Here is a 25,294-nt window from a genome sequence, read left to right as displayed (position 1 = left end):
TTTCTGCTCCTGTTAGTTTGCTGAGAATGATGGTTTCCAGATTCATCCATGTCCCTGCAAAGGTCATGAACTCATCCTTTTCTATGGTTGCATAGTATTCCATAGTGTATATGTGCCACATTTTCTTTATCCAGTCTATCATTGATGGGCACTGGGGTTGGTTCCAAGTCTTTGCTATTGTGAATAGTGCTTCAATAAACATGTGTGCATGTGTCTTCATAGAATGATTTATAATCCTTTGGGTACATACCCAGTAATGGGATTGCTGGGTCAAATGGTATTTCTGGTTCTAGATCCTTGAGGAATCGCCACACTGTCTTCCACAATGGTTGAACTAATTTACACTCCCAACAGTGAAAAAGCATTCCTATTTCTCCACATCCTTTCCAGCATCTGTTGTTTCCTGACTTTTTAATGATTGCCATTCTAACTGGCGTGAGTTGGTATCTCATTGTGGTTTTGATTTGCCTTTCTCTAATGACCAGTGATGATGAACTTTTTCCATATGTTTGTTGGCTGCATAAATGTCTTCTTCTGAGAAGTATCTGTTCATATCCTTTGCCCACTTTTTGATCAGGTTGTTTTTTTCTTGTAAATTTCTTTAAGTTCCTTATAGATTCTGGATATTAGCCCTTTGTCAGATGCATAGATTGCAAAAATTTTCTCCCATTCTGTAGGTTGCCTGATCACTCTGATGATAGTTGTTTTTTTTTTTTGTTTTTTTTTTTCTGTGAAGAAGCTCTTTAGTTTAATTAGATCCCATTTATCAATTTTAGCTTTTGTTGCCATTGCTTTTGGTGTTTTAGTCATGAAGTCTTTGCCCATGCCTGTGTCCTGGATGGTATTGCCTAGGTTTTCTTCTAGGGTTTTTATGGTTTTAGGTTATATGTTTAAGTCTTTAATCCACCTTGAATTAATTTTTGTATAAGGTGTAACAAAGGGGTCCAGTTTCACTTTTCCGCATATGGCTAGCCAGTTTTTCCAACACCATTTATTAAATAGGGAATCCTTTCCCCATTGCTTGTTTTTGTCAGGTTTGTCAAAGATCAGATGGTTGTAGATGTGTGGCATTATTTCTGAGGCCTCTGCTCTGTTCCATTGATATATATATCTGTTTTGGTACCAGTGCCATGCTGTTTTGGTTACTGTAGCCTTGTAGTATAGCTTGAAGATGGGAAGTGTGATGCCTCCAGGTTTGTTATTTTTGCTTAGGATTGTCTTGGCTATGCAGGCTCTTTTTTGGTTCCATATGAAATTTAAGATAGTTTTTTCTAATTCTGTGAAGAAAGTCAATGGTAGCTTGATGGGAATAGCATTGAATCTGTAAATTACTTTGGGCAGTATGGCCATTTTCACAATATTGATTCTTCCTATCCATGAGCAAGGAATGTTTTTCCATTTGTCTGTGTCCTCTCTTATTTCCTTGACCAGTGGTTTATAGTTCTCCTTGAACAGGTCCTTCACATCCCTTGTAAGTTGTATTCCTAGATATTTTATTCTCTTTGTAGCAATTGTGAATGGGAGTTCACTCATGATTTGGCTTTCTGTTTGTCTATTATTGATGTATAGAAATACTTGTGATTTTTGCACATTGATTTTGTATCCTGAGACTTTACCAAAGTTTCTTATCAGCTAAAGGAGATTTGAGGCTGAAACAATGGGGCTTTCTGAATATAAAATCATGTCATCTGCGAACAGAAACAATTTGACTTCCTCTCTTCCTGTTTGAATACCCCTTATTTCTTTCTCTTGCCTGATTTCCCTGGCCAGAACTTCCAGTACTATGTTGAATAGGAGTGGTGACAGAGGGCATACTTGTCTTGTGCCAGTTTTCAAAGGGAATACTTCCAGCTTTTGCCCATTCAGTATGATATTGGCTGTGGGTTTGTCATAAATGGTTTTTATTATTTTGAGATACATTCCATCAATACCTAGTTTATTGAGAGTTTTTAGCATGAAGGGGTGTTGAATTTTATTGGAGGCCTTTTCTGCATCTATTGAGATAATCATGTGGTTTTTGTCGTTGGTTGTCCAATGACTCCATATTCAGCCCTCATTTCAGGAGGGCAGCCTGGCCAGCAGATTGCTCCAGCCAATTGGCGAAATACTTCTATTGTGGGGACATGCAAGGTCGGGTAGCCAGAATGGTTCTGCTACATTGATTTGTTTGTATAAGCACAGGTCCCACATACCCTAGGAGTGGCACTGCTCCTTCACAGCACTTCTACAATCTGAAAGTATGCTGTTCATGAGTTTATTTGCTTACTTCCGAGTACTTCCCCACCACCAGTAGGATGTAAGCTCTGTGAAGAGGTTGACCTTAGCTACCTTGTTTGTCATTGGACGTTCAATGACAAATCAGTTCCCAGCAGAGGGAGTATTCAATAAATATCTGTTGATGAGATAAATGAATTACTGCATGAAATAATGTATTTAATTACAGACTTCTCTTCTCCTCTAGACTGTAAGCTCTCAAGACAAAGTATTCTGCTTTATATGTCTCGTTCCTCATGCTGGCATACTGCCTCCCATATAAGGAGGCATGAAATCAGTATCTTTGAACGCATAAGTAAATGAACAGATGAATGAGTGAATGAATGAACATATGCTATCTAGACTAGAAGTTCTTAATTTTATCCTCACATTAGAATCATTGGGGAACTTTTAAAAACCGCAGTGCCCAGGACCAATTAAACTAGAATCTGTGGGGCTGTGCCCAGGCATGAGTGTATTTTAAAGCTCTTTAGGCAATTCCAAGTGCACAGCCATAGTTGAGAATAGGGTGACCAGCCACTAGGTTTATTCAGGATTGACACATCTCCCAGAGTGCAGGAATTTAAATGCTAACAATGTGACTACACTTGGCAAGCCTGGATGGCTGGTCACCCTAGCCAAGAACCACTGATCCAAACTGTCACCCACGGCCATTCTTGAGTGATGTATTTTCAATTTTTGAAAGTCAAGACTCGTTGGTTTCATGCTTTCATTTGACACTTGCCTAATTACATTCAGGCCTGTAGCTCACCTTGACCTCAATAACTGCTTCCTGCTATGTGTTCCTGTTCAGGCTCGTGCTGCTATTATTGACTTGGGTGACATACTAATTTGTAACATACAAATGGCAAAGGGAATGATTAAACTATTCCAGCAAGTCAGCACCAACCAGTAGACCAGCTAAAGAAGCAAAGAAACATGTAAAGTGCTACCTTTCCAAATGCAATCGCAATGAGCCTTCACTTCTTTTCCTCTCCAAATTGATGACAGAACATTTTGACACATTTCTACTTATCACTTGTGTATGCCAGTTACCCTGGTATGAGTGTGCAGTCCCTGTTGTTACCTGAGGAGATAATTTTTAATGGAAAATTCCACGTGAGAGCTGAAATGATATTCATCATTGTAAACACCAATAAATTTACTCCAAGTATGTGGTCGATAGTAAGCCCATCAATGTGTGGACACCAGAATCAGAAATGCTCTTCAACCTATGAAGGGAACAGAGCACCACAGCTCTTGAGGGCCTTGTTACTCAAATCATGGTCCCAGATCAGCAGCAGCGGCCTCACCTGGGAGCTGGTTAGAAACACAGAACCTTAGGCTCCGCCCAAGAGCTACTGAATCAGAAGGTCTGCAGCTGGGACCCAAGAACCTGTGTCTTAAAAAGTTCTCCGAATTGTACTTATGCATGCTAAAATTTGAGAAGTGTTCATTTAGCAAACATTTTTTGCCTAATTTATAACATCAGTATCTCAGAGCCCAGAGGGAAGAGGCGAGGGTAAGCAGGAAAGGAGGCACACAGCGCAGTAATTCCCAGCCTCTGCTGCACATTGGAAGCACATGGAGAGCTTTAAAAATATCCGCGCCTGGATCCCATCCCAAGCAACATGATTTAATTGGTATGGGATGCACCCTGCGCAAAGCTCCCCAGGTGATTCTAATGTGCAGCAAAGTTTTGGAATCACTGATGCAAGTTAACCACCAGGAACCCTGCGCCCCCCTCCTCATTGTTTCTGGCCTTGACTGCTGGCGAACCCAGAGGAATGAACAGCATACATATTTGCTATATTTCTTTCCTAAACATCAGAAGCAGCAATGATGAAGAAGAATTCTCTGGATCTGACTCTCACCTCTAGTTTGATGAATACTTCTTCCATTTACCCTGTTAGTAGCTGTTTTATCTTTGGCTGTTCCACCTCCCTGGATCTCAGTAGTCTCATATGTTTCAATGAGACAGGAGACAATAAGACCCAGTCCCCAGATTAACTGGGATGTTACATATGACATATGGAAGTGCCTAATACTTTGCCCAGCACATGTTTGATGTTTAAAAACTCTGAGCTGAGGAATGTTGTCTCTTTATCCTCCTCCCCGATCGTGAGATATCCAGCAGCATGAAGCTTGGCAATTATTTAGGGGTGTCTCTTCCTCAGTGCACTAAGGGTGTTGGTGAACTGTGGAAAACCTGTTTAAACAGAAATCACTTATACAATCTCATTTCAATCTCACACCCCGGCCATGTAAACTGGATATTTATTGCCTCCATTTCACAAATAATCAACAGTGGCTGAGAGGAGTCCACACAGCCACAGGGACTCTCACTTGGGCCCCCTGCCTGGAGCCTAATGTTGCTTTCGTTCCTGCACTGCCTCCATTTCCAGCTTCCCCTCCAGCTGCTTGGCAGGCTGCCTCTATGGACAGGATGCATTCACCTAGATGAGCTCTGGGCCAATAGAACTTCCTGTGATGATAGAAATGTTCTGTATCTGTGCTTTCCAGCTCAGTAGTCACTAGCCACATGGAACCATTAAGTTCTTAAAATGTGGCTAGCCTGACTGAGGAATTATAACTTTAATTTTATTTAATTTTAATTAATTTAAACTTAGCCACCTGTGAACCGCACAGCTCTAGAGACAGAATCTGGAGAAAAATAAGAACCTGGGAAATAGTTCCAATGGTTTCTACCCACAAATCAAAGTAAACCTAAGCCGCTGGTTTGCCTCTCTGTTAAAAGACCTTCCTAACTCTTTTTCAGAAAAGTGGCAAGTTGGTACGCTAGTTGATGAGAGCACCCTCCCCATGCAAAATACTATTCAAGTGATGCCTTGAAACCAGTGATTGGCCAGCAGAAGCAAAATGTGTGGTAGAGCAGAGCTTCTCAAACTTGAGTGTGTGCACAAGTCATCTGGGATCTTGTGAAAATACAGATTCTGGTTTAGTGGGTCGGGGACAGGGTCTGAGACTTGCATTTCAAACAAGCACCAGGGTGGCACTGCGGCAGCTGCTCTGTGAACCACACTTTGCCTAGCCAGACGGTAGAGCAATGCTGCTCACCAGGCCAGTTTTGCCTCCCTTCACACATGGGGGCATTTGGCAATGTCTGGAGACGTTTTTGAGCATCATGTCTGGAAGGATGGGGGTGGGAAAATGCTATTGACATCTACTGGGTTCAGTCAAGGTGTGCTATTAATAATCTACAATGAACTTGCATGCATGCATCAAAATATCACATGCATACCATAAACATGTACAATTATTATATATCAAAAAAGCATGGAGTTTCAAAGGCCTTCTTTTTAAAAAGTTTTTAAAAATGTAATAATAATAATAATCTACAATATACAGGAGAGCCCTGTGACAAAGAGTTACCCAAAATGTTAATAATACCAAGTTTGAGAAACCTGCTGTATAGCCAAGCAGGCTCTTTGGGAATAGGGGCATTAATGGCAGAGGGATGGAGCAGGCGCTCTTGGTGTAATAACTGATCGTTGTTTCTCTCTTCCACTCTTTTCTCCCACTTGTCCTCACACAGGAGCCAATGCCTCGGCCCCAGACCAACTGAGCTTAGCTTTAGCCTGGAACAGAGTCGACATCGCTCGCAGCCAGATCTTTATTTACGGGCAACAGTGGCCGGTAGAGTATATATCGTCTCCCATGAAAAGCCCACTTTGGTTGGTCAAGGGTATTTGTTTAAGGAACCTCTGAGGTCAGCTCAGAAAACGATTGCCTTTTCTTTAAGATGGAACGTGTTCCTTGGTAGCAAAGTCTGTATCCTGAGCTCCCTTTCTCATATTTAGGAAAGCACCGCCATCTAGTGGAAATTTCAACTGAACACAACTCCAAATATTTCCATCTCTATGAGTTGTCTTTAATAGCAATTTTCAGCTGCAAATGATGCCATTTATTTGAATACATCTGAAAAAATATAAGACAAATCTGTATTAACTAAAATTAAGGAAGGGGTAGACTTATTAATTTGCTTCTGATTGTCTTTGATGGGGCAAAGGGAAGGGTCACACCTCAGGATGCAGAATTAGCAGGCTTCCCTCCGCAGGCGCCATCTGGTCCTGGTGGCTGAGCACAGGTCCTCCCTATTTGCAAAGAACAGCACGAGGAAACCAATGCTTTATATAACTGTTCTTGGTTTGCTTCCCTCAATTGACTCTACCAAAAATAAAAATTTGAGAGATTGGCCATCAGGTGGGATATGTATGCATCCACAGGAGGCAGCCCAGCAGCCTGAAACTCGGTTTCTGTGCCTGGAATCACAGCACTCACCGGCAAGCCTTATCTTACTCCTTCCTTTCCCCTAGAGAGTTTCTGCCTGGGATGGAGCCCCTGTCTTCATTCAGTGCTGGTGGATTGCTAACATGGAAAGATTTGTCAGAGTCTAGACCCTGCAACATTTTTGTGAAATGGATTAAATAAAAATCTAAGCTACTGGCAAATACAGAAAGTAGGCTGGTTGTTCTGTTTTGTTATGTTTTTGTTTTGTTTTCAGTTAAGTGACATCTTTGTGGTCTTGCTTCTACAGAGACCCAGCATTGATTTAGGGCCTTTGGTCTGTTGACTTGGGTCCCTCTTCTCAAGTCGGCCTGGGGTCTCCCTCAGAGCCTAAGGATAACAAAAATGAAGACAGCAAAAGTGCCCCCTTTGACACTTCACTGGTGTTGAGAAATTTAATCAGATAATTGCAAGGGGAAAAACCTTGTGAACCCTTGCACCTTCTTGGGATCCAGAACAAGAGATTCAGGGAAGAAATAGCTTTTGGAACTAGAAATGCTTGACTTCTATTTGCAAAGACAGGCGCCCAAACATGGGAGAGGTGTGGCTGTCCCAAAAGTGAATCTGTGAACAGTCTTGCTAGCATGTTCTTAGATGTGCTGAAGGTTTACCAGATGTCAAAGGCATCCATTTCTAAGCTGTTCAAGTGAACACTAAAGAACTGCATCCATAGATAGGCCCTGGGGCAGACTAACTCAGTGACTTGGTTTGCAGGTGGGATCTCTGGAGCAAGCCATGTTGGATGCCTTAGTTCTGGACAGAGTGGATTTTGTGAAATTACTCATAGAGAATGGAGTAAGCATGCACCGTTTTCTCACCATCTCCAGACTAGAGGAATTGTACAATACGGTAGGGCCAAACTAAGGCACTTTTTATTTTCTTTTTTTGTTTGTTTGTTTTACCTTCTCCTGCCCCCCATATGCCTGTGATTCTCTTCCCTTCTCCCATCCAAATGCATGGTTCATTCATCACAAATACTCCCTTAGACCTACACAGATGACAAACACCAAGTCACCAAGATTCCGCTTGTTTTAATTGCTCAGTTGTCAGCATCTAAGGCAAAAAGTTATGTAATAACCTAAGTGTATCATTCTCATATTCTTATACAAAGCCACAAGGCTCTGGAAATGAGAACACAGTTTGTTCTGTAAGCCCAGAGGGTGTTAGAGGCAATTAGCAAAGGAGGGTTGGTTTAACTCTAAGCATCACAAAAGGCTGATTAAGTAACCTGCACCATTTTTTATCTTCAGAGCTATGAAGTTCATTCTTCATAGTTCAGCTATAAAGTGGAAGAAAAGGTAAAATATCTCTTTTTTGAGTCACTCAAAAATTTTGGTTTTGTTTTGTTTTGTTTTTTAGCTTAGTAATGATTTGTTAATTTACTCACTAGGGATACAAAGGAGTAATCATAGGTAAAACTACTGTTTATGAAGTTATTAAGAGCGTTCACACGAGTTAAGTGCATTGGCTCTGAGCTCATACTAAAATCCAGTGAAGTTTAAATAGCAGAAATTTTTCCCCATTTACCAAATGAGGAAACTGAGGCTGTCTTAGTCCATTTGTACTACGATAATAAGATGCCTTAGACTCAGTAATTTATAAACAACAGAAATTTATTTCTCTGGGTTCTGGAGGCTGGAGAGTCTAAAATCAAGGCTCTGGCAAGTTCAGTGTCTGGCGAAGGTTGCTTTTTGCTTCCAAAATGGCACCTTGTTTTGCCATTCTCCAGAAGGGACAAATGCTGTGTCCTCACAAGGCAGAAGAGACAGAGGGCAAAAGGCCTGAATGTTGTGTGAAGCTTCTCTTATAATGGCCTTAGTCCCCCTCACAAAGGAGGAACCCTCAGGACCTAATCACCTCCCAAAGGTCCCACTTCTTTTCTATTATTATTATTGTTATTATTATTATACTTTAAGTCCTGGGATACATGTGCAGAACGTGCAGGTTCATTACACAGGTATACACGTTAAAGGCCCCACTTCTTAATACTAGTACATTGGAAATTAACTTTCAACATGAATTCTGGAGAGGACACAAACATTCAAACCATAGCAGAGGCCAAGGTGAATTCAAGGTCACAAAACTCCTAAGAAAGAAGCCAGTAAGTACCGAACCCAAGCTTCTGTCTCTGAGATTATTCTACCCCTCATTTTTCACAATGCCTCTGTCCCATCACGCAGAGGGCAAGCAGGATGGAGCTTATTTCCTGTCCCCAGCCAGTAGTAGTTGTTAGATGGTGCCACGCTGGCACCATCTGCAAAAAATAGAGATGGGTTAGCAGAATGGCTCCTAGTCTCTGTTTTCTCCAGAGACTTTTCTTGGTTCAGCATACTGAGACTTTCAGGAAGAATAATGGGTTTTCAATTAAAATAAATAAATAAATAAAGACAAGCGTTGAATGGTCTATCAATTAAAGAATCAAGGGAGTAATTTATTCCAAAGACTGGGGAGTGGGGGTGGGTAGGAAAATTCTAGACTGAGGAAGGCCAGTAAGTTTGATCACTTCAATCTGCTGGTGGTGGCTTCCCAGAATACTTTGTTGAGGACTGTGGAACAGTAAATAGCCTCAGTAATAATAATAGCTAACACTAATTGGCATTAAGCACCATTTTTAATAGCTTTATAAACATTATATCATTTAATCCTCACAACAACCCCATCAGATAAAGTGATACTGTCATTCCCATTTTAAAGATGATAAAACTGAGTCACAGCTAAGTTGCTTGCCCACGTTCAGAGCCAGTAAGCAGCAGAGGTGTAGAGCCAGGCACTCTGACTCCAGAGTCTGTAGGCTAAATCACTGCACAATCCAGCATCCCCTCAGTGGAAAAAGAGCTCTGATGATGGGCACGTCCACATGAATGGGCAGGTTATTGCCGCATTTCATAGACCTGTCTCAATACTTGAATGGTTGCAACAGTGCTTAAGAATTTGCCATTGGCTGGGCGCAGTGGCCTCCCAGCACTTTGGGAGGCCAAGGCGGATGGATCACTTGAGGTCAGGAGTTTGAGACCAGCCTGGCCAACATGATGAAACTCCGTCTCTACTAAAAATACAAAATTTAGCTGGGCGTGGTGGTGCACACCTGTAATCCCAGCTACTCCAGAGGCTGAGACAAGAGAATATCTTGAACCCTGGAGGCGGAGGTTGCAGTGAGCTGAGATCACACCGCCACACTCCAGCCCGGGTGACAGAGCAAGACTAACTAAAAAAAAAAAAAAGTCATCGCTATTTTAGATTATCTAATCATCTCACCAGATTTAGCAAATAAAATACAGGATGCCCAGTTAAATGTGAATTTCAGATTAACAACAGACAATTTTGTTATATCCCAAAGATTGCATGGGACATACTTAGGTTAAAATTGTACATTGTTTATCTGAAATTCAACTTTAATTAGGCGTCTTGGATTTTATCTGACATTCCTATTCCTAAAAGACAATAGAATGGCAACTTATTTCACTTTATATTTACCTCAAACAAACATCCGTCTTTTTTACAAAACTCTCTTTTTCCCAAACAGTCTGTGGCTTTTTCTTTAACTCAAGTTACAGCAAACTGTCATCCAAATCCAGCCTGCTGCCTGTTTCTGTATGGGCTGCAAGCTAAGATTTTTTTTTTTTTTTTTACATTTTTAATGGTTGAAACAATCAAAAGAAAAATGCTATATTCTATGACACATTAAAATAATATGAAATTTGACTTTCTGTGCCCATAATTAAAATTTCATTGAATCATAACCAAGCTAATTTGTTACATATGATCTACGGCTACTTGCACATTACAACAGTAGAGTTGAACAGTTTCAGTAAAGACCGTGTGACCCACAAAGTCTAATTTACTCTCAGGCCTTTTACAGAAAAAGTTGGCCAACCCTTTTCTTGGACAATTTCTCATTCATGATGGGTAATAAACAAGTTGTGATGGCAGAGTGCCCAAGTGTATTTCCAGTGCGGTCAATGGGTCCTTTTGTTCTCCCACCCTTATCCCAGCCCCCGGCTGCAAAACTGGCTTCTTCCATCATATTTTGGCCTAGCTGTCAACAGAGTTGACAACCTCCCTTACAAAGTTTGAACCTAGAATCTCAAATACATTTGCTTGAGGACATACAATTCAAAAATCTGCCAACGTGTTTGTTTAGAAGAAACAGGTATGGCCGGTATGGTAGCTTATGCCTATAATCCCAGCACTTTGGGAGTCTGAGGTGGGAGGATTGCTTGAGGCCAGGAATTCAAGACCAGCCTGGGCAACATAGTGAGACCCCCATCCGTAAAAAAAAAAAAATTTATCAAAAGCATTAGCCAGGCATGGTGTTGTGTACCTGTAGTCCCAGCTACTCAGGAGGCTAAGGTGAGCCCAAGAGTTCGAGGCTGCAGTGAGCTGTGATTATGCCATTGCACTCCAGCCTGGGTAACGGAAGACCCTGTATCAAAAAAAAAAAAAAAAAATCACTGACAAAGCTTTTCATCTGCAAATGGGGACAATTTAAAAGAAAGAAAGAAAAGGCAGATACACTGAGCAACTAGAACAAGGTCCGTCTTAATGAACTGCGCTCCACCAGCCAGCACCCTTCCTTCTAGATCCTTCTTGCCTTGTCAACCAGAGCCCCTGACTAGCAAAACTGTTTGATTCTTCTTTATTGTTTTCAGAGACATGGGCCCTCAAATACATTGTACCACTTGGTCAGGGATGTCAAAAAGGTAAGAACCCTCTCGACTGCAGGTCGGAGGCTCTGTCTTGACTGCTTCCTGTGATTAGAGAGTACCTCTGTTTTGCATGAGCTGCCAGAGTATTCCTGTCCCTATCAGGCGCCACTCATTTCAGAACAGTGTGTGTGTGTGTGTGTTTGTGTGTGTGTGTGTGTGTGTGTGTGTGTGTGTGTCTTTTAACTCTGATGCTTCTGTTCATGATGCAGCTGTGGTGTTATCTCCAATCGCCGTGCTTTTAGATGCTTTTGGTGGACATAATGCTTTTGGATAGCGGAACTCTTGGCTTTCCCCGTGCCAAGTGGATTTATGCCATTACCTGTATTTTTCCATATGCCCCTCACTGTTTGGGGAGCTGCCTGACTGACCACAAGAGTAAATCTTCATTCACCAGCTCCTGATACAATGTCACATCTAGCATTACATAGAGTGTAGTAAGTAAGCATAGCTCCAAATTTTCTAAAAACAGGGACTAAAACATAAATATGCATTCCATTCTTCTAACATTCTATTTTTTCCAGAATATTTTTTCACACTTTTCATCTCATTAGATGGGGAAAAAAATGTTGGTAGGTATGGATCAGGTAGAATTATTTTCATTTTACAGATGAGGAAGCCGAACTACAAGGAGATGAGAGCTATATTGGCAGTTAGTGAAGAGCTAGGTTTAAAGTTCAGTTCCTTTTATTAATAATGATAAAATAATAATAGTCATGAGCTGGTGATGACTAGGTACACAGCATTGCTGCATACTTTCAGTGCATCTAAATTCATTTAATCTTCACAACAATTCTATGAAATAGAATTATTATTTTATTATTACAGGCTAGGCACAGAGACTCATGCCTGTAATCCCAGCACTTTGGAGGCCCAAGGTGGGTGGATCACCTAAGGTCGAGTTCAAGGCCAGCCTGGTCTGGTTAACATGGTGAAACCCAGTCTCTACTAAAAATACAAAAATTAGCTTGGCATGGTGGTGTGCGCCTGTAAGCTCAGCTACTTGGGAGGCTGAGGCAGAAGAATCACTTGAACCCGGGAGGTGGAGGCTGCAGTGAGCCAAGATCGTGCCACTGCACTCCAGCCTGAACAACAGAGTGAGATTCCATCAAAAAATTATTATTTTATTATTATAATATAGTTTTATTCCCATTTAAAGACAAGAAGAATGAAGTATAGGGAGATTCTGTTTAATCTTAGCCAGGTGGTTGTTCTTTTGCCCCATATTATCTCCTTCAGAGGTAGCTTGAGTTCTGAACCTTTAAATCCATCCCAGAAAGTGATGTTTTAATTCCAAAAAATAAAACAGAAGATGGCACTGCCCCCGCCCCATACATATGTGCCCATACATGTATGCACACATTTGCCCACTATCACCACTTGGTAACAACTCTTCACCCAAGTCCACAGGACATATTCAGAGAAAGCTACAAAGTGAAGTCAAAAATACAGTATGATTTCTTCATCTCACAGGAAGTGATTGGCTAGAATTGCCCTTAGGCATCCTGTAACTACTTTTTTATTTTTCCTTTGAAAGGCCAAGCAAAGGCCTTGGGGCTACTTACAATGTACCTATTCACCTGCTGGATCTTTGCTAAGAATGAGTAAAGGATATAAAAATAACACACAGAAAATCAAAATCTCCGTCCTTTGGCCCTCGCAAACTTTCCTCCCATCTCTATACCACCTTAATGAAGGATTTTTCATCTACTTGAGTGGGTGAAGCCTCTAGTTTTTTCAAAACAAGAGGGGAAAACACTATGCAATCTGTACTCTCAACTCAACAACCACTTTCCTGAGATTGTATCTTTCACTGGTCTACCCATTCCATGCCATCGTAGTAGATGTACCCTCAACAAACCCATTTCTCTTTCCTTTGAACCTTCCGGTTTTGTCTAATTCATCCTGGCTTAAAATTGCCTGAAAACTAAACTCAGAAGATTAGAAGTAGACACATTCGATGTGTCTTCTTCAGCGAGATAGTTGTTGCTCATGTTCAACCAAATGTTTTGAGTTTTTCTAAAGTAATGACTTGGAGTATTCTCTCCTTCACCTTAAGTTAATCTCTGTCCCTGAAGGAATTGTGAGGTTTTCTAAAGAGACAGCTATGCCTTTGTCCCTCAATCCCAGTCATCACCAACCCAAACCTTTAAAAAGAGTCGCTCATCCAATTCAATGACCCAGCCTCCCAGCAATAATGTCTTGTCTAATTTTCAAAGGGATTTTTGCAGTTAGATTTCACTGAGTATAAATTATTAAAATCCCTCTCATTACTTTCTTTTCCCCAAAGGACTCTGCTTTGCAATATTGTTTTCTCTTTTCTGAAATCCCTTGAGCTGCCTTTCGCATTTGCTCATGTCACTTGTATGATTAGAAGGCATGTAAAGTATCTCTAAGGTAGGGTTTTTTGTAGCTTCTCAGCTAAAGATGTACCTGAAAAATAATATAGACTAACAAGAAAGAACAGGATGGTAAGAATTTGGGAGGAAGAAGGAATAAAAGCAGCTTTTTTTTTCCTTTTAAGTATGATCCAAATATTAGAGCAAGAAAATCATTATATAAGCATGCATTTACCATTTACTTGCAAATTTAGTAACTGGAAAAAATGATAACAAATGACCAAGAATAGTACTGAACTGGTCTAGAAATAATTTATCCTTTTACCTGGAAAAAGAGACTGCCAATAAGACAGGGAGACCCAGAAAGCCAATGTTTAATTTCTTCCCTTGGGAAAAAGTAGAAGCAGGAAATGCAGAATGCATTATTTCCAGGACTAAGGTAAGTATCTGATGATGGGAGAGCAAGAAAGATGAACAATGGTAGTCACAGGAGTCGCAGTGCCTACATTTTAAGTTATATGGATTAAGGGAGCTGAAAATGAAGACTTTCGTTTGTTTTGTGTTTGGGGAAGAAGTGAATAAGGGAGAAGTTAACATTGGTGCACAACTTTCTCAGGTGACTTTCAGCAATTTTCAGGTGGTTTCAGGTGACTTTCAGGTGGTTTCAAGTAACTTCCAGCAATTTAGGCCAATAGGATAATCAAAGGCTACAAAACTAGAGTTAAAATGCTAAGAAAATCTTGGGAACTTAAAGCAATTTTCAAAATTAAGGAACAGAATAATAATTAACGTGTGCTTTCTTCTTTACAATTATGGGGGGAAATATATGTGTGCATATATATATTTAACCTGGACAAAATTAATGAATAAGTTATTAACTCTGGTACAAAACGCTATTCATGAGTTAGGAACACAGTCCTAGACCTTAAGCATAGTGTTTGATAATACATCTGTAAAACTGTATGTAAATAACTCTTAAGAACCAAAGGAATGCATTGAGGAATTATCAGACCATCATAAGTCAATCAGCATGACATCTCCAGTTTACCTCTTCTTTGAGACCAACAGAACTGAATGTGGGGAATTGCTCCCAAGCTTGTTTTGAAATCTCAAATTATTTATATCAAGGGAACAATCTAGGAGCAATGAGGTAAAAAGAGTGGCACTTCAGCATTAATCAGAAATTTAAATTGTTTTAAACCAACCCAGTTCCCTGAACTATTTTCATGCATAAATCCATTGAATGTACCAATGCTCTCATATTAAACCAGAGTGGCCCAAGTCTGTCTGCTTTTCTGTGGAATATAACCTGCCATTTTAGTAGCTGTCTGCTCACTTTGTGCCTCTGTACGTTTTAAAGTAGTTTTTTCCTTTCTTAAATGTGCTAATACTTCAAATTACCTATACTATCCTTCCCCACCAAAAGAGGATGCTATTTGAGTGTTATGTGGAAGTAGTGGTGAAATTATGATAATTTAAAGTTCATTTACATGGGAATTAAGACCCAGAGCTTTTCAGAATGAAAAAAAAAAAAAAAAAAAGGCATTTCAGACACACTTTGGGTAAGGAAAGGACATTTGCATAATCCCATCGGCTAAATGCATGGAAATTTGCAAAAGCAGTATTATATTTCAGAGGATTGGTTGCCCAATATATTGCCATGTTAAGGGGCTGTACATTGGGGTGATGTCCTCTTTTCCCCTGAGCTCTCACCAGATGAAGCCCCTACCGGGTGATTACTCACACCAACTGCAGTCCACTTTTCTTTATTATACAAGCTGTCCCAGGGGAGTCTTTTCTTCACACTTCCTTGGTAAACCTGACAACCAGCAATCATTTTATATCTTATGTATCTCAGAAGGAACCAATCTTGTTTTGAAGGCTTGTTATGAGTTTCAAAGGAAAACAGTTTTCCTAAACAGTTGAGATCTGATAGTGATATCGTGAGCTGACATCTGAAAAACCCCAACCATTTTGAAGAGCAGATCTAATAAGTGAATTTAAAGTATGCTTTTAATTAAAAGGTTTCCTTATGCATGGCACGAAGTAAACCTTAGCTTCAGGTTAGCAGTTCATAGCATGAAAAAAGAAGACAACATTTTCAAGTTGTCAAATCATACCTACTCATAGAACCCAAGGCTGTCTAGCAAATTGCTTGAATCACATGACCTTCCACTGTTAAGGCATGAAATGGGAAATAATAGTTCAGGCTTTACCAATTACCAAAGTCATTACCAAAGGGGGAGGGGGAAGTGCTAGAACAGAAACAGCAGGCAGAATGACTGTTCCTCCAGTATCCTTTTTGACTTCTAATTTGAAAAGGACCCAAGCAAAGGAAGACTCCTCCAGAAGGTGTTTGGACTTTACCTGCTGGCATGTGAGGTACTGCTCACCTTCTCTGCTTTTTCCAGAGGAGCTGGATGCACTGAGCACCACCCCATCCCCATCTATCCTTTCACCATCCCTTGTCTCCAAGCCTCTGGTTCCACTAACCAAACTCCAGGGGATCAGTGGAAGCTACATCAACCTTGGAAGTTCTGAACAGGGTCTTTGGCCAGTGGGCCGAAAGGAGTAAGAGCAGCCTGCCAGGTAGTGGTCATACAGTTGGATTTTTAGAAATAGACAGAATCTTAGAAGTTATTGTGTCCAAGCCACCTATTTTCACAGCATAAACCGAGGTACAGAGACAGGAAGTGATCTGGCCAGGGTCACATGGGGTCAGGGCCATGGCCCAACCCAGAGCTGTTTCCTCTATGGGGTCATGTTGCTGGCTGCTCTCTGAATGAGTATCCATAAGTTCCCCTCTACCTGGCAATACCCATCCTAGGAGAAGTAATGCAAATGCATCATCTGTGACACCCACAGGTCCCAGTGGTCAAGGCCATTGGCCCAGCTTAGTATCATGAACTGAGGCTGCCATCCCCCTCAGAGTCCACGCAGGACACCTATCCCAAGGGGCCTAAATTGTACTCAATTTTATTCATGTTATAAAATCGATTTCTTCCTCCCCAAGAAGGTTTCCACTCTTCCTAGTAAGAAAGGTAAAAGTAATTCCCTAACTTCTTTGCTCCCTAAAATCTCTGTGAAGAAACAGATGCGATCCAGCCTTGCAGGCTGAATGCAAACACATTACTTGTTAAATTTTCACTCCTCCAAATATCACTTACAGGAGAGCATCTGACTCACTCCTTAGCGCCTAATCCTTCATCCACTCTGGGTTTGTTTATATGGCCTTATAGTATATATAAAACATATATATACCATACATGTTTTATAGCGGTGGCTCATGCCTGTAATCCCAACACTTTGGGAGGCCGAGATGAGTGGATCACCTGAGGTCAGGAGTTCGAGACCAGCCTGACCAACATGGTGAAACCCCATCTCTCCTAAAAATACAAAAAAATTAGCTGGGCATGATGGCACATGCCTGTAATCCCAACTACTCTGGAGGCTGAGGCAGGAGAATCGCTTGAACTCGGGAGGCGGAGGTTGCAGTGAGTCGAGATCACACCATTGCACTCCAGCCTGGGCGACAAGAGTGAAACTCCGTCTCAAAAGAAAAAAAAAAAAAAAAAAAAAAAAACGGAAGAGGCAGGAAAATGCTGCTGGGAAGGGAGGAATTCTCATTGGCTTCGGTTAGGTGAATATCGCCCCCTTGTGGTCAAACAGAACGCAGCCCCCCCCCCCACCCCCACCCCCCCCCCCCCACACCCCGCCTCCCACCCGCAATGGTCACGGAATCATTTATCCTCCTTCAGGGCTGACCAAACATAAATCATTCTGAAAGAATCAAGCTTTATATGAGACGATCCCAGCACCTTCTTGCCAATACATACCGCTAAAAGTCCTTTATGGATATAGCCATTTTCTAAAAATGTTCTATTTGCCCCTTAAATGTTTATTGATTTTGAATTTTACTATAATCACTTTCCTGACAACTCCCAAAGACACCTTGAAAGCATAAATATTCCCTTTCAGTATTGGTCTTCAAGCAATATTGGTGTCTTATTTTTAGAATTCTAACTGATGCTTACACCTAAGTTTCTCAAAGCAAAATACATAGGTGTTAGGCTTACTAAACCTATTATTAAAATAGGTTATTACCCACATTTTAATTTTTTTTTTTTTAGACAGAGTCTTGCTCTGTCGCCCAGACTGGAATGCAGTGGTGCAATCTCGGCTCACTTCAACATCTGCCTCCCAGGTTCAAGCGATTCTCCTGCCTCAGCCTCCTAAGTAGCTGAGACTACAGGTGCATGCCACCATGTCCCGCTAATTTTTTGTATTTTAGTAGAGACGGGGTTTCACCATGTTGCCCAGGCTGGTCTCAAACTCCTGAGCTCAGGCAATCCACCCACCTTGGCCTCCCAAAGTGCTAGGATTACAGGCGTGAGCCCACACTTAAAATTTTTTGAATTCCTACAAGATTAAAACTAGGCACAAATTTATAGATCTGCTCTGATTGCCTTTTTATAGCATCACAAAAAGTCCTTTGAGGATTTTCCTGAAACCTGGCCTTTGAACACTGCAGACCATAAAGGCCATGGAGTGCAAACCCCTTTCACTGGAAAGAAATCTGAGAGCTTAAGGGAAAGTGTCTGTTGGCCAAAGGACAGATAGAAGCCCGGGGCAGCTGACTGGAAACTGGTGTGCTTCCTCCTCACCCTGCCAGGGAAAATGACACGATGGGTGGGCATCCTCGGGCGGTCATCCCCATAGGAGCCCTGTGGCCATGAATGAGGCTTACCCAGGCCAGTCCAGTCTCTGAGACTCTTCTCCTCTTTAAATAACAGCCTCGCCTAACAGTCCAGGAGGGCCAAAGGATACAGAAACTGTGGCCTTGTTAGCCTGCCCCAAAATAATGGAGAAAAGTGGTTGCATTAGTACTATTTTTAAACTCAGTTTAGTTTTATGGGAAGGCTAATACATGAAAAGTTACTATCTTAAAACTTTCTCTGAGCTCCCTTTTTAATATTTTTTGCCATGCTTTGCATAAAGAAGTCAGACAATTGGTCTTTTTTAGCCTGAGGGTAGCTTAGCTTGCTGATTCAGTTAGATGGATAAAGATAATCTTCAAACAAAGGAGATTTTGAAATTCTGAGGAGGGTAGAGGTCATTTTTGTGAAGGGACTATTCAGCTCATCAAATGGATGCCAGATCAGGCTGTGGAGGGCCAAGGTCAAGGACGGAAGGCGTCTGTGTCTCAAAATGTTCCACCTCATATATGATGCCCTTCACACAGCCCCATTTTACCTGGCTGGCTCCAGTTAGATGCCCAAGCCTACCATGTACCCGAAGCCAAGGGAGAGGTAGAACCCAGTGGGATGGGGTGGGAGTTAATTCTGGGGACAGCAAGAAGTCTAAAAAGCAGCAATGGGCTGGGCATGGTGGCTCACACCTGTAATCCCAGCACTTTGGGAGGCCGAGGTGGGAGGATCACCTGAGGTCAGGAGTTCGAGACTAGCCTGGCCAACATGGCAAAACCCTGTCTCTACTAAAAATACAAAAATTAGCTGGGCATGGTGGCATACACCTGTAGTCCAAGCTACTCGGGAGGCTGAGGCAGGAGAATCACTTGAACCCAGGAGGCAGAGGTTGCAGTGAGCCCAAATCATGCCATTGCACTCCAGCCTGGGCAACAAGAGTGAAACTCTGTCTCAAAAAAAAAAAAAAAAAAAAAAAAAAAAAAAAAAAAAAAGCAGCAATGGAGTCTTATATGCTTGAGGCTGGTGCTTCAATTACTATCCCTTTGTTCTCATTCCATTGAGGATAGCCACTGAATTCCAGATACAGCATTACCTGTATTTCAAAGCAAATTTCCATAGTGAACTAGGGCTATTCCAACCAGGGATGACTAACAGATTGTGGCTACTTGGTTTTGTTACTGAGAACATAATACTCAAAAACCCAAACCCAGACTTGATCCCAACAACATCAATTAATTTCACTGTTTTACTGGTTTACATTTTCAACAAAAACACTCTGAGTGCCCACCATATGCCAGGCATATTATAAGAGGCTCTCAGGATATAAAGATAAATCAAACAAGAAACATGTAAAGCTATAGGTTTAATGATAGGATGCAGCGGGATACCTCTAATCCTGAATCCCAAAACCTTCAAATGGATACAGTTGCCCATAGAAAAGCTGAGTAAGGACAACTGAAAACCTACCCTCAGGTTAGCAAAAAAATTTTAATTAATTTCTGACTGAAAGCAATTAGCTTTTGACACTATGAATTTCCCAGTTCTGCTGCCTAATCTATCACTACCACCAGAAACTTACTGAGTAGACAAGCAGTTTGACAAACTTGAGTGTGCATCAGAATCACCTGAGGAGCTAGGCAAGGACACAGAGGCCCCGATACATTGAAGTAGGTGAGACAAAGTCCAGCCGTTTGTAATGTCACCAAGTTCCCCAGGGTATTCTGATGCCACCAAAGTTGGAAAACCACCACTATACATAATGAACGTCTTCTGTAAAGTGGCAGAAATCTCACACAGCATCCTGGGTGGGTCCTTCATTAAGGACAAAAGTGGATAGAGCCCCCTGTGTCTGTCCCAAATAGATCTAAGGGCATGAGGCTTCCTAAGTAGTGTGACACCCAGCCATTCATGGTATAGAGCGCTCTCCCACAAGAAGGAGCTATTACCAGGCAGTGAGAGTGGATTAATCATGACCTTTGGAATTCACTATGCACTCAGACTTTCTCACAAATGGAACTAACTCTCCCTTGACCTAACAGCAAAAATTTTCTTAAGAACCTAAACTTTAGAAGTAGAAAGCAGTAATGAGTAAATAATAAGAAAATCTTTACTATTTTTGCATGTATAGATGGCAAACAGCTAAAAAAGACACCATAACTCTAGATCTTTAAGAAATGTTACTCTCTTTAAAAGAAAAAATGAAAATCTCCTTAATTCTAGAAAAATAAATACTCCATTGATAAAAATGTCTTCTCCAATTTCTCTCCCCCTTCTCTTTAAATGCAAGGGATGTTCATATACAACCTCATCCTGACACCCAAAATCCCCTCCCTAAATATTGCTCTTCTTTTATGAAAAAAGTGTCAATTTTTTAAAATTATGGATAGAGGTTTTGTATTAAAGGAGACCTGAGTCCTAAAATCCCAGCTGATGGAGGCTCTGGTAATGACACTCATCTTCTGAAAGGAGTCTTCCTTTAAAGAGTGGTAGAAACCAAATGATATCAAGAGAGTGGTAACAGGCCTGGGTCAGAGGCAGAAATGCGGGCTTGGGGAGCATCTGGGGAAACCTAGTTCCTAGTGCCTGGGAGTGATAGCATTTGCCCTGTCTAGCCTTGTGTTTCTTTCTTCTACACTGGTGTTTTTTTCTCCCCAGCTGAAGACTTGAATAAATATTTTGATTTTCTATTATTGCCGACGATTACTGCATCTTCTTATTTAACTTATGTCTTCTTTCCAAGCGAGAGTATCCAGGTTTCGGTTGGATCTATTTTAAGGTGAATTAATTAACCAGCATAATAATACATTCATATGTTTCTTTTTTCATTATTTTTTTTTACTCTAGTTACAGAATACGTGAACTAGAATCCCTAGTAAACCACGTTATCTTTTGGATTTGTCTGTTTGTTTCATTCTACCCTGATAGGGGAACCTGCCCCCAGACTACAGAATCAGCCTGATTGACATCGGCCTGGTGATCGAGTACCTGATGGGCGGGGCTTATCGCTGCAACTACACGCGCAAGCGCTTCCGGACCCTCTACCACAACCTCTTCGGCCCCAAGAGGGTGAGGCTGGCTGCAAATTCGGGGCCCTTCCTGGGAGGACTAGGGTGTATGGGATTTGGGTTGTGGCTTCTTTGTCTCCAAGGGGAATTAAAATCAGAAAATTGCGCTGAGAGTGAACCTAAACAATCAAAGAAAAGTAATGAAATTCAAATTAATCTTATCATTGATATTATTAAACTCAGCAGTTTTCCAGGTTTTGGGTCTTTATACCTTTAAAAATTGTTGAGAATCTCAAGGAGCTTTTATCTATGGGAATTCTACCTATCGGTATTTATTTACCATGTTAGAAATTTAAATGGAGACTCTAAAAATATTTAATCCATTTTAAGTTAAACATAGGAATCCCATTATATGTTAACATAAAGAACATGTTTACAAACAAAAATATATTTTCAAAAACAAAGGATAAGTTCATAATAGGAGCATTTTTTACCTTTTGCAAATTTCTGTAATGTCCAGCTTAATAGAAGAGGGCTAGATATCTACTTGTGGATTCAGTCTATTGTAGGATATTCTGGTTAAAGTATATAAAGAAAATCTGACCCCACAAAAATATATGACAAACACAGCAAATATATCAAAGGAAGGAGTATTTTAACCCTCTTTACATATAATTGTAAATATCCTTTTTTTGATACTACACCAAAATTTAATAAGTAACAGTTTCTTAAAAATGAGTTGCAAGGTGAAATCTAAAACCATGTAAGTGAACTTTTCAAATTCTGTTACATTGAAATTCACTAGTCTAGCCAGCCATGGTCCCATCTACTAAGGGGGCTGAGGCAGGAGACTCGCTTGAGCCCAGGAGTTGGAGGCTGTATTATACTATTATAGTGCCTGTGAGTAGCCCCTGCCCTGCAACCTGGACAACATAGTGAGACTCTGACTCTAAAACAATACAATAAAATAATAACAAAGTAAAATCCAATGGCCTATCTTGTACTTTGATGGATCTTGTAACATCATAGATTGGTCATGGAAAATTATTAGTTTGTTAAGGTATGCAGCTCTTCCAAATATTGACACATTTTATTATACAATTTCATTAGTATCACCTCTATCTCATGGGAAATGTCTTTCAGTACTGAAAAGCTGTCAAAGTCACGGTGGAGGTGGGGGGAGTACATAGAAGTTTTCCAGAATCCCAATTTTTTTCTTAAAAGTTTGAATTTTGTCATTGGCAACAAATACTATCAGTTGCTTTCCTTGAAATAACAGCCTCACTTTGGTCATTCCAAAAACATCTGCCAAAGGTCCAAGTCTACATAACCTTAGTCCATCTGCCAATCAGTCCTTCAAGTAAAAATTATATTCCATGAAAAAAAAGTGGCTATAATACAATCCAAACAATCGCATAAGTTCATTTCCTCAGGACAGCCCATAATAGTTCGGTATACAGCAGAACTATTTTAGGGGCATACTTCCTATTTCATCCCACAGAACAGTAAAAAGACGGTTAATCAAGGTTAAGGATTTAATAAAGTTAATCATCTTTTAGACCTCAACAAGGCCATTCCTAAGTAAAACGGTTGCATTTGCTTTCTGCAAATGCGTAACACTGGAGTCTAATGACATCTGGTAAAGGTGGGTACCACTGCCTTTGTTCTTGCCAAGGCACCCAGCAGCTTTACTCACCACTGCTTTTGCACCATTAGTACAAATGTCAAGATGGTGCCAAACCCAATTACATCTTAGTACTATTATGAAAATAGCTTTGACTTTACACACCCTCTCAAAATGTTTCAGGGACCCTCATGACCCATGGGTCACATTCTGAGAACTGCTGCTCTAGCTGGTAGTGGGCATGATTTTTTTTTTTTTTTTTGAGATGCAGTCTCACCCTGTTGCCCAGACTGGAGTGCAGTGGTGTGATCTCAGCTCACTACAACCTCCATCTCCCAGGTTCAAGCAATTCTCCTACCTCAGCCTCCCGAGTAGCCAGGATTACAGGCATGTGCCACTACACTCAGCTATTTTTTGTATTTTTTAGTAGAGAAGGGGTTTCGCCATGTTGGCCAGGGTGGTCTTAAACTCTTGACCTCAGGTGATCCACCTGCCACCTTGGCCTCCCAAACTGCTGGGATTACAGGTGTGAGCCACTGTGTGGAGCCATGATTTTTATATTTAACAAAGTTTTTTTCTGATTCTGAAAGCATTTTGTGGAACTAGTAAAGAACTTTGAAAATACCTAAAATTTAACAACAGGGATTTGTTTGAAAATGAAAAAATATATATAACAGAATTTTTAAAAAAATACCAGTAACTATAAATAAGAAAAAAATGAAATAGATATTAGCCTAGTAGTCATTTTAGAAGCTGAAAGAGAGAGAGAAAAATGAGAGAGAGAGAGAGAGAGATTCGGTTTGAGCTGTTCCTAACATGAATAGTCAAATACAATTTGGAGGAACTGTAAGTGCTGTACACTTACCATTTACTCAAATAACTTTCAAGATGGCGCCCAACCATTCTGAAATATTTAAAAGCTTAAAATTGTTATTCCTGGCCCCTGAGATGTAATTTTGTATTACCTCCTGGTAAATATAGATCAGGGTCTGTGTTCTTCTGAGTTGCCTTTTCTCTCCGACTCAGCCTGTGCCTGTTTTGCATTCCCAGCATGGCCAATGATGCTTCCTGTGTGCTGACACTTTCCATGCTATTAAGCACCTTTGCCACCATCAGCACAGGCCCTCTGGCCCCACTCGCCCTTGCCCTGATGTGCAGCAGCACAGGGAAACGGCCAGCATAAAGAATCTAAACATATTAATATATTTCTGAATAATATCCCAAGTCTCCAGATAATAGAGGCTTTTCAGAGGTTTGAGAAATACATGATTCATTCTGCTTGATAGAAGGTTTCCTTGTTCATTTGTCTTCGTCTTTTCAGGCTGCTATGACAAAATACCATCGGCAGGATGTCTTATAACAACAGAAATTCATTTCTCACAGTTCTGGAGGGTAGGAAGTCCAATATCTAGGGACGAGCAGATTTAGTGTCTGGTGAGAGCCTGCTTCCTCATTCATAGTGACACCTTCTCACTGTGTCCTCATCCAGCAGAAGGGTGAATGAGCTGCATTGAGCCTCTTTTATAAGGGTACTAATCCCATTCCTGAGGGTTCTTCTCTCTTGATCTAATCACCTCCCAGAAAGTGTCCCCCCTAATACCATCACCTTTGGAATTAGAATATCAACATACGAATTTGGGAGGCAAAAACATTCAGACCAAAGCACTTGTTCAAATACTACATGTTGTGAAGGTGTCAGCCAAACAAGATGGTTATAGAAGGTGAAAGAAATCTTGGTTCACAAAAGACATTATAAACCTGCAGGCTCTATTCTCAGGCAATCTCATTATGCCTGGCTAGTTTCCTCATTTTCTGTAGATTCATTAAGATCACCAAATCCAAAATTCTCTTGGAATTTCTATAAATCAGTTCTTCTTGTGGTGTTTTATTTAGCAAAATAAAATAAATGCTATATGGTACAATAGTGTTCTTCTATTACCTGTTTAAAATATAATAGGACTCTTGGAGGCTGGGTGTGGTGGCTCATGCCTATAATCCCAGTACTTTGGGAGGCTGAGGTGGGAGGACCACTTGAGCCCAAGAGTTTGAGAGCAGCCTGGCAACATAGTGAGACCCCATCTCAACAAAACATTTTTAAAACTTAGCCAAGCGTGGTAACATGCACCTGTACTCTCAGCTACGTGGGGCACTGAAGTAGGAGAATCACTTGAGCCCAGGAGGTTGAGGCTGCAGTGAACCATGATCATGCCTCTGCACTCCAATTCAGGTGACAAAGTGAGACCTTGTCTCAATAAAAACAAAACAAAACAAAACAAAAAATATATAATAGGACTCTTCTTACCTTTATGAAAGAAAGATCTAACTGATCTAACTTTGTTCACAACATTTTTTTTAA

At 40.8% G+C, this 25,294-nt stretch overlaps 1 protein-coding gene across 21 annotated transcripts in view; it reads left to right on the top strand.

Annotated features, from left to right (window-relative positions):
* The window catches only part of TRPM3 (transient receptor potential cation channel subfamily M member 3), a 903,328-nt gene that overhangs the window by 785,184 nt on the left and 92,850 nt on the right, over window positions 1-25,294 (top strand). For 11 of the 21 annotated variants that reach the window (XM_055350777.2, XM_055350776.2, XM_055350780.2 and 8 more), the window contains 4 exons: window positions 5,810-5,910; window positions 7,276-7,410; window positions 11,211-11,261; window positions 21,235-21,375. In XM_055350777.2, coding sequence (XP_055206752.1) covers window positions 5,810-5,910; window positions 7,276-7,410; window positions 11,211-11,261; window positions 21,235-21,375 — 428 coding nt within the window. Of the gene's footprint in view, window positions 1-5,809; window positions 5,911-7,275; window positions 7,411-11,210; window positions 11,262-21,049; window positions 21,086-21,234; window positions 21,376-25,294 lie in introns of all 21 variants that reach the window. The other 10 variants (XM_055350775.2, XM_055350774.2, XM_055350779.2 and 7 more) reach the window with 1 other exon arrangement.

Source organism: Gorilla gorilla, chromosome 13 (genome assembly GCF_029281585.2).
Source record: "Gorilla gorilla gorilla isolate KB3781 chromosome 13, NHGRI_mGorGor1-v2.1_pri, whole genome shotgun sequence".
NCBI lineage: Eukaryota > Metazoa > Chordata > Mammalia > Primates > Hominidae > Gorilla > Gorilla gorilla.
Note: the sequence above shows the minus strand (reverse complement) of the source record. Positions and strands in the feature narration are given on the sequence as shown.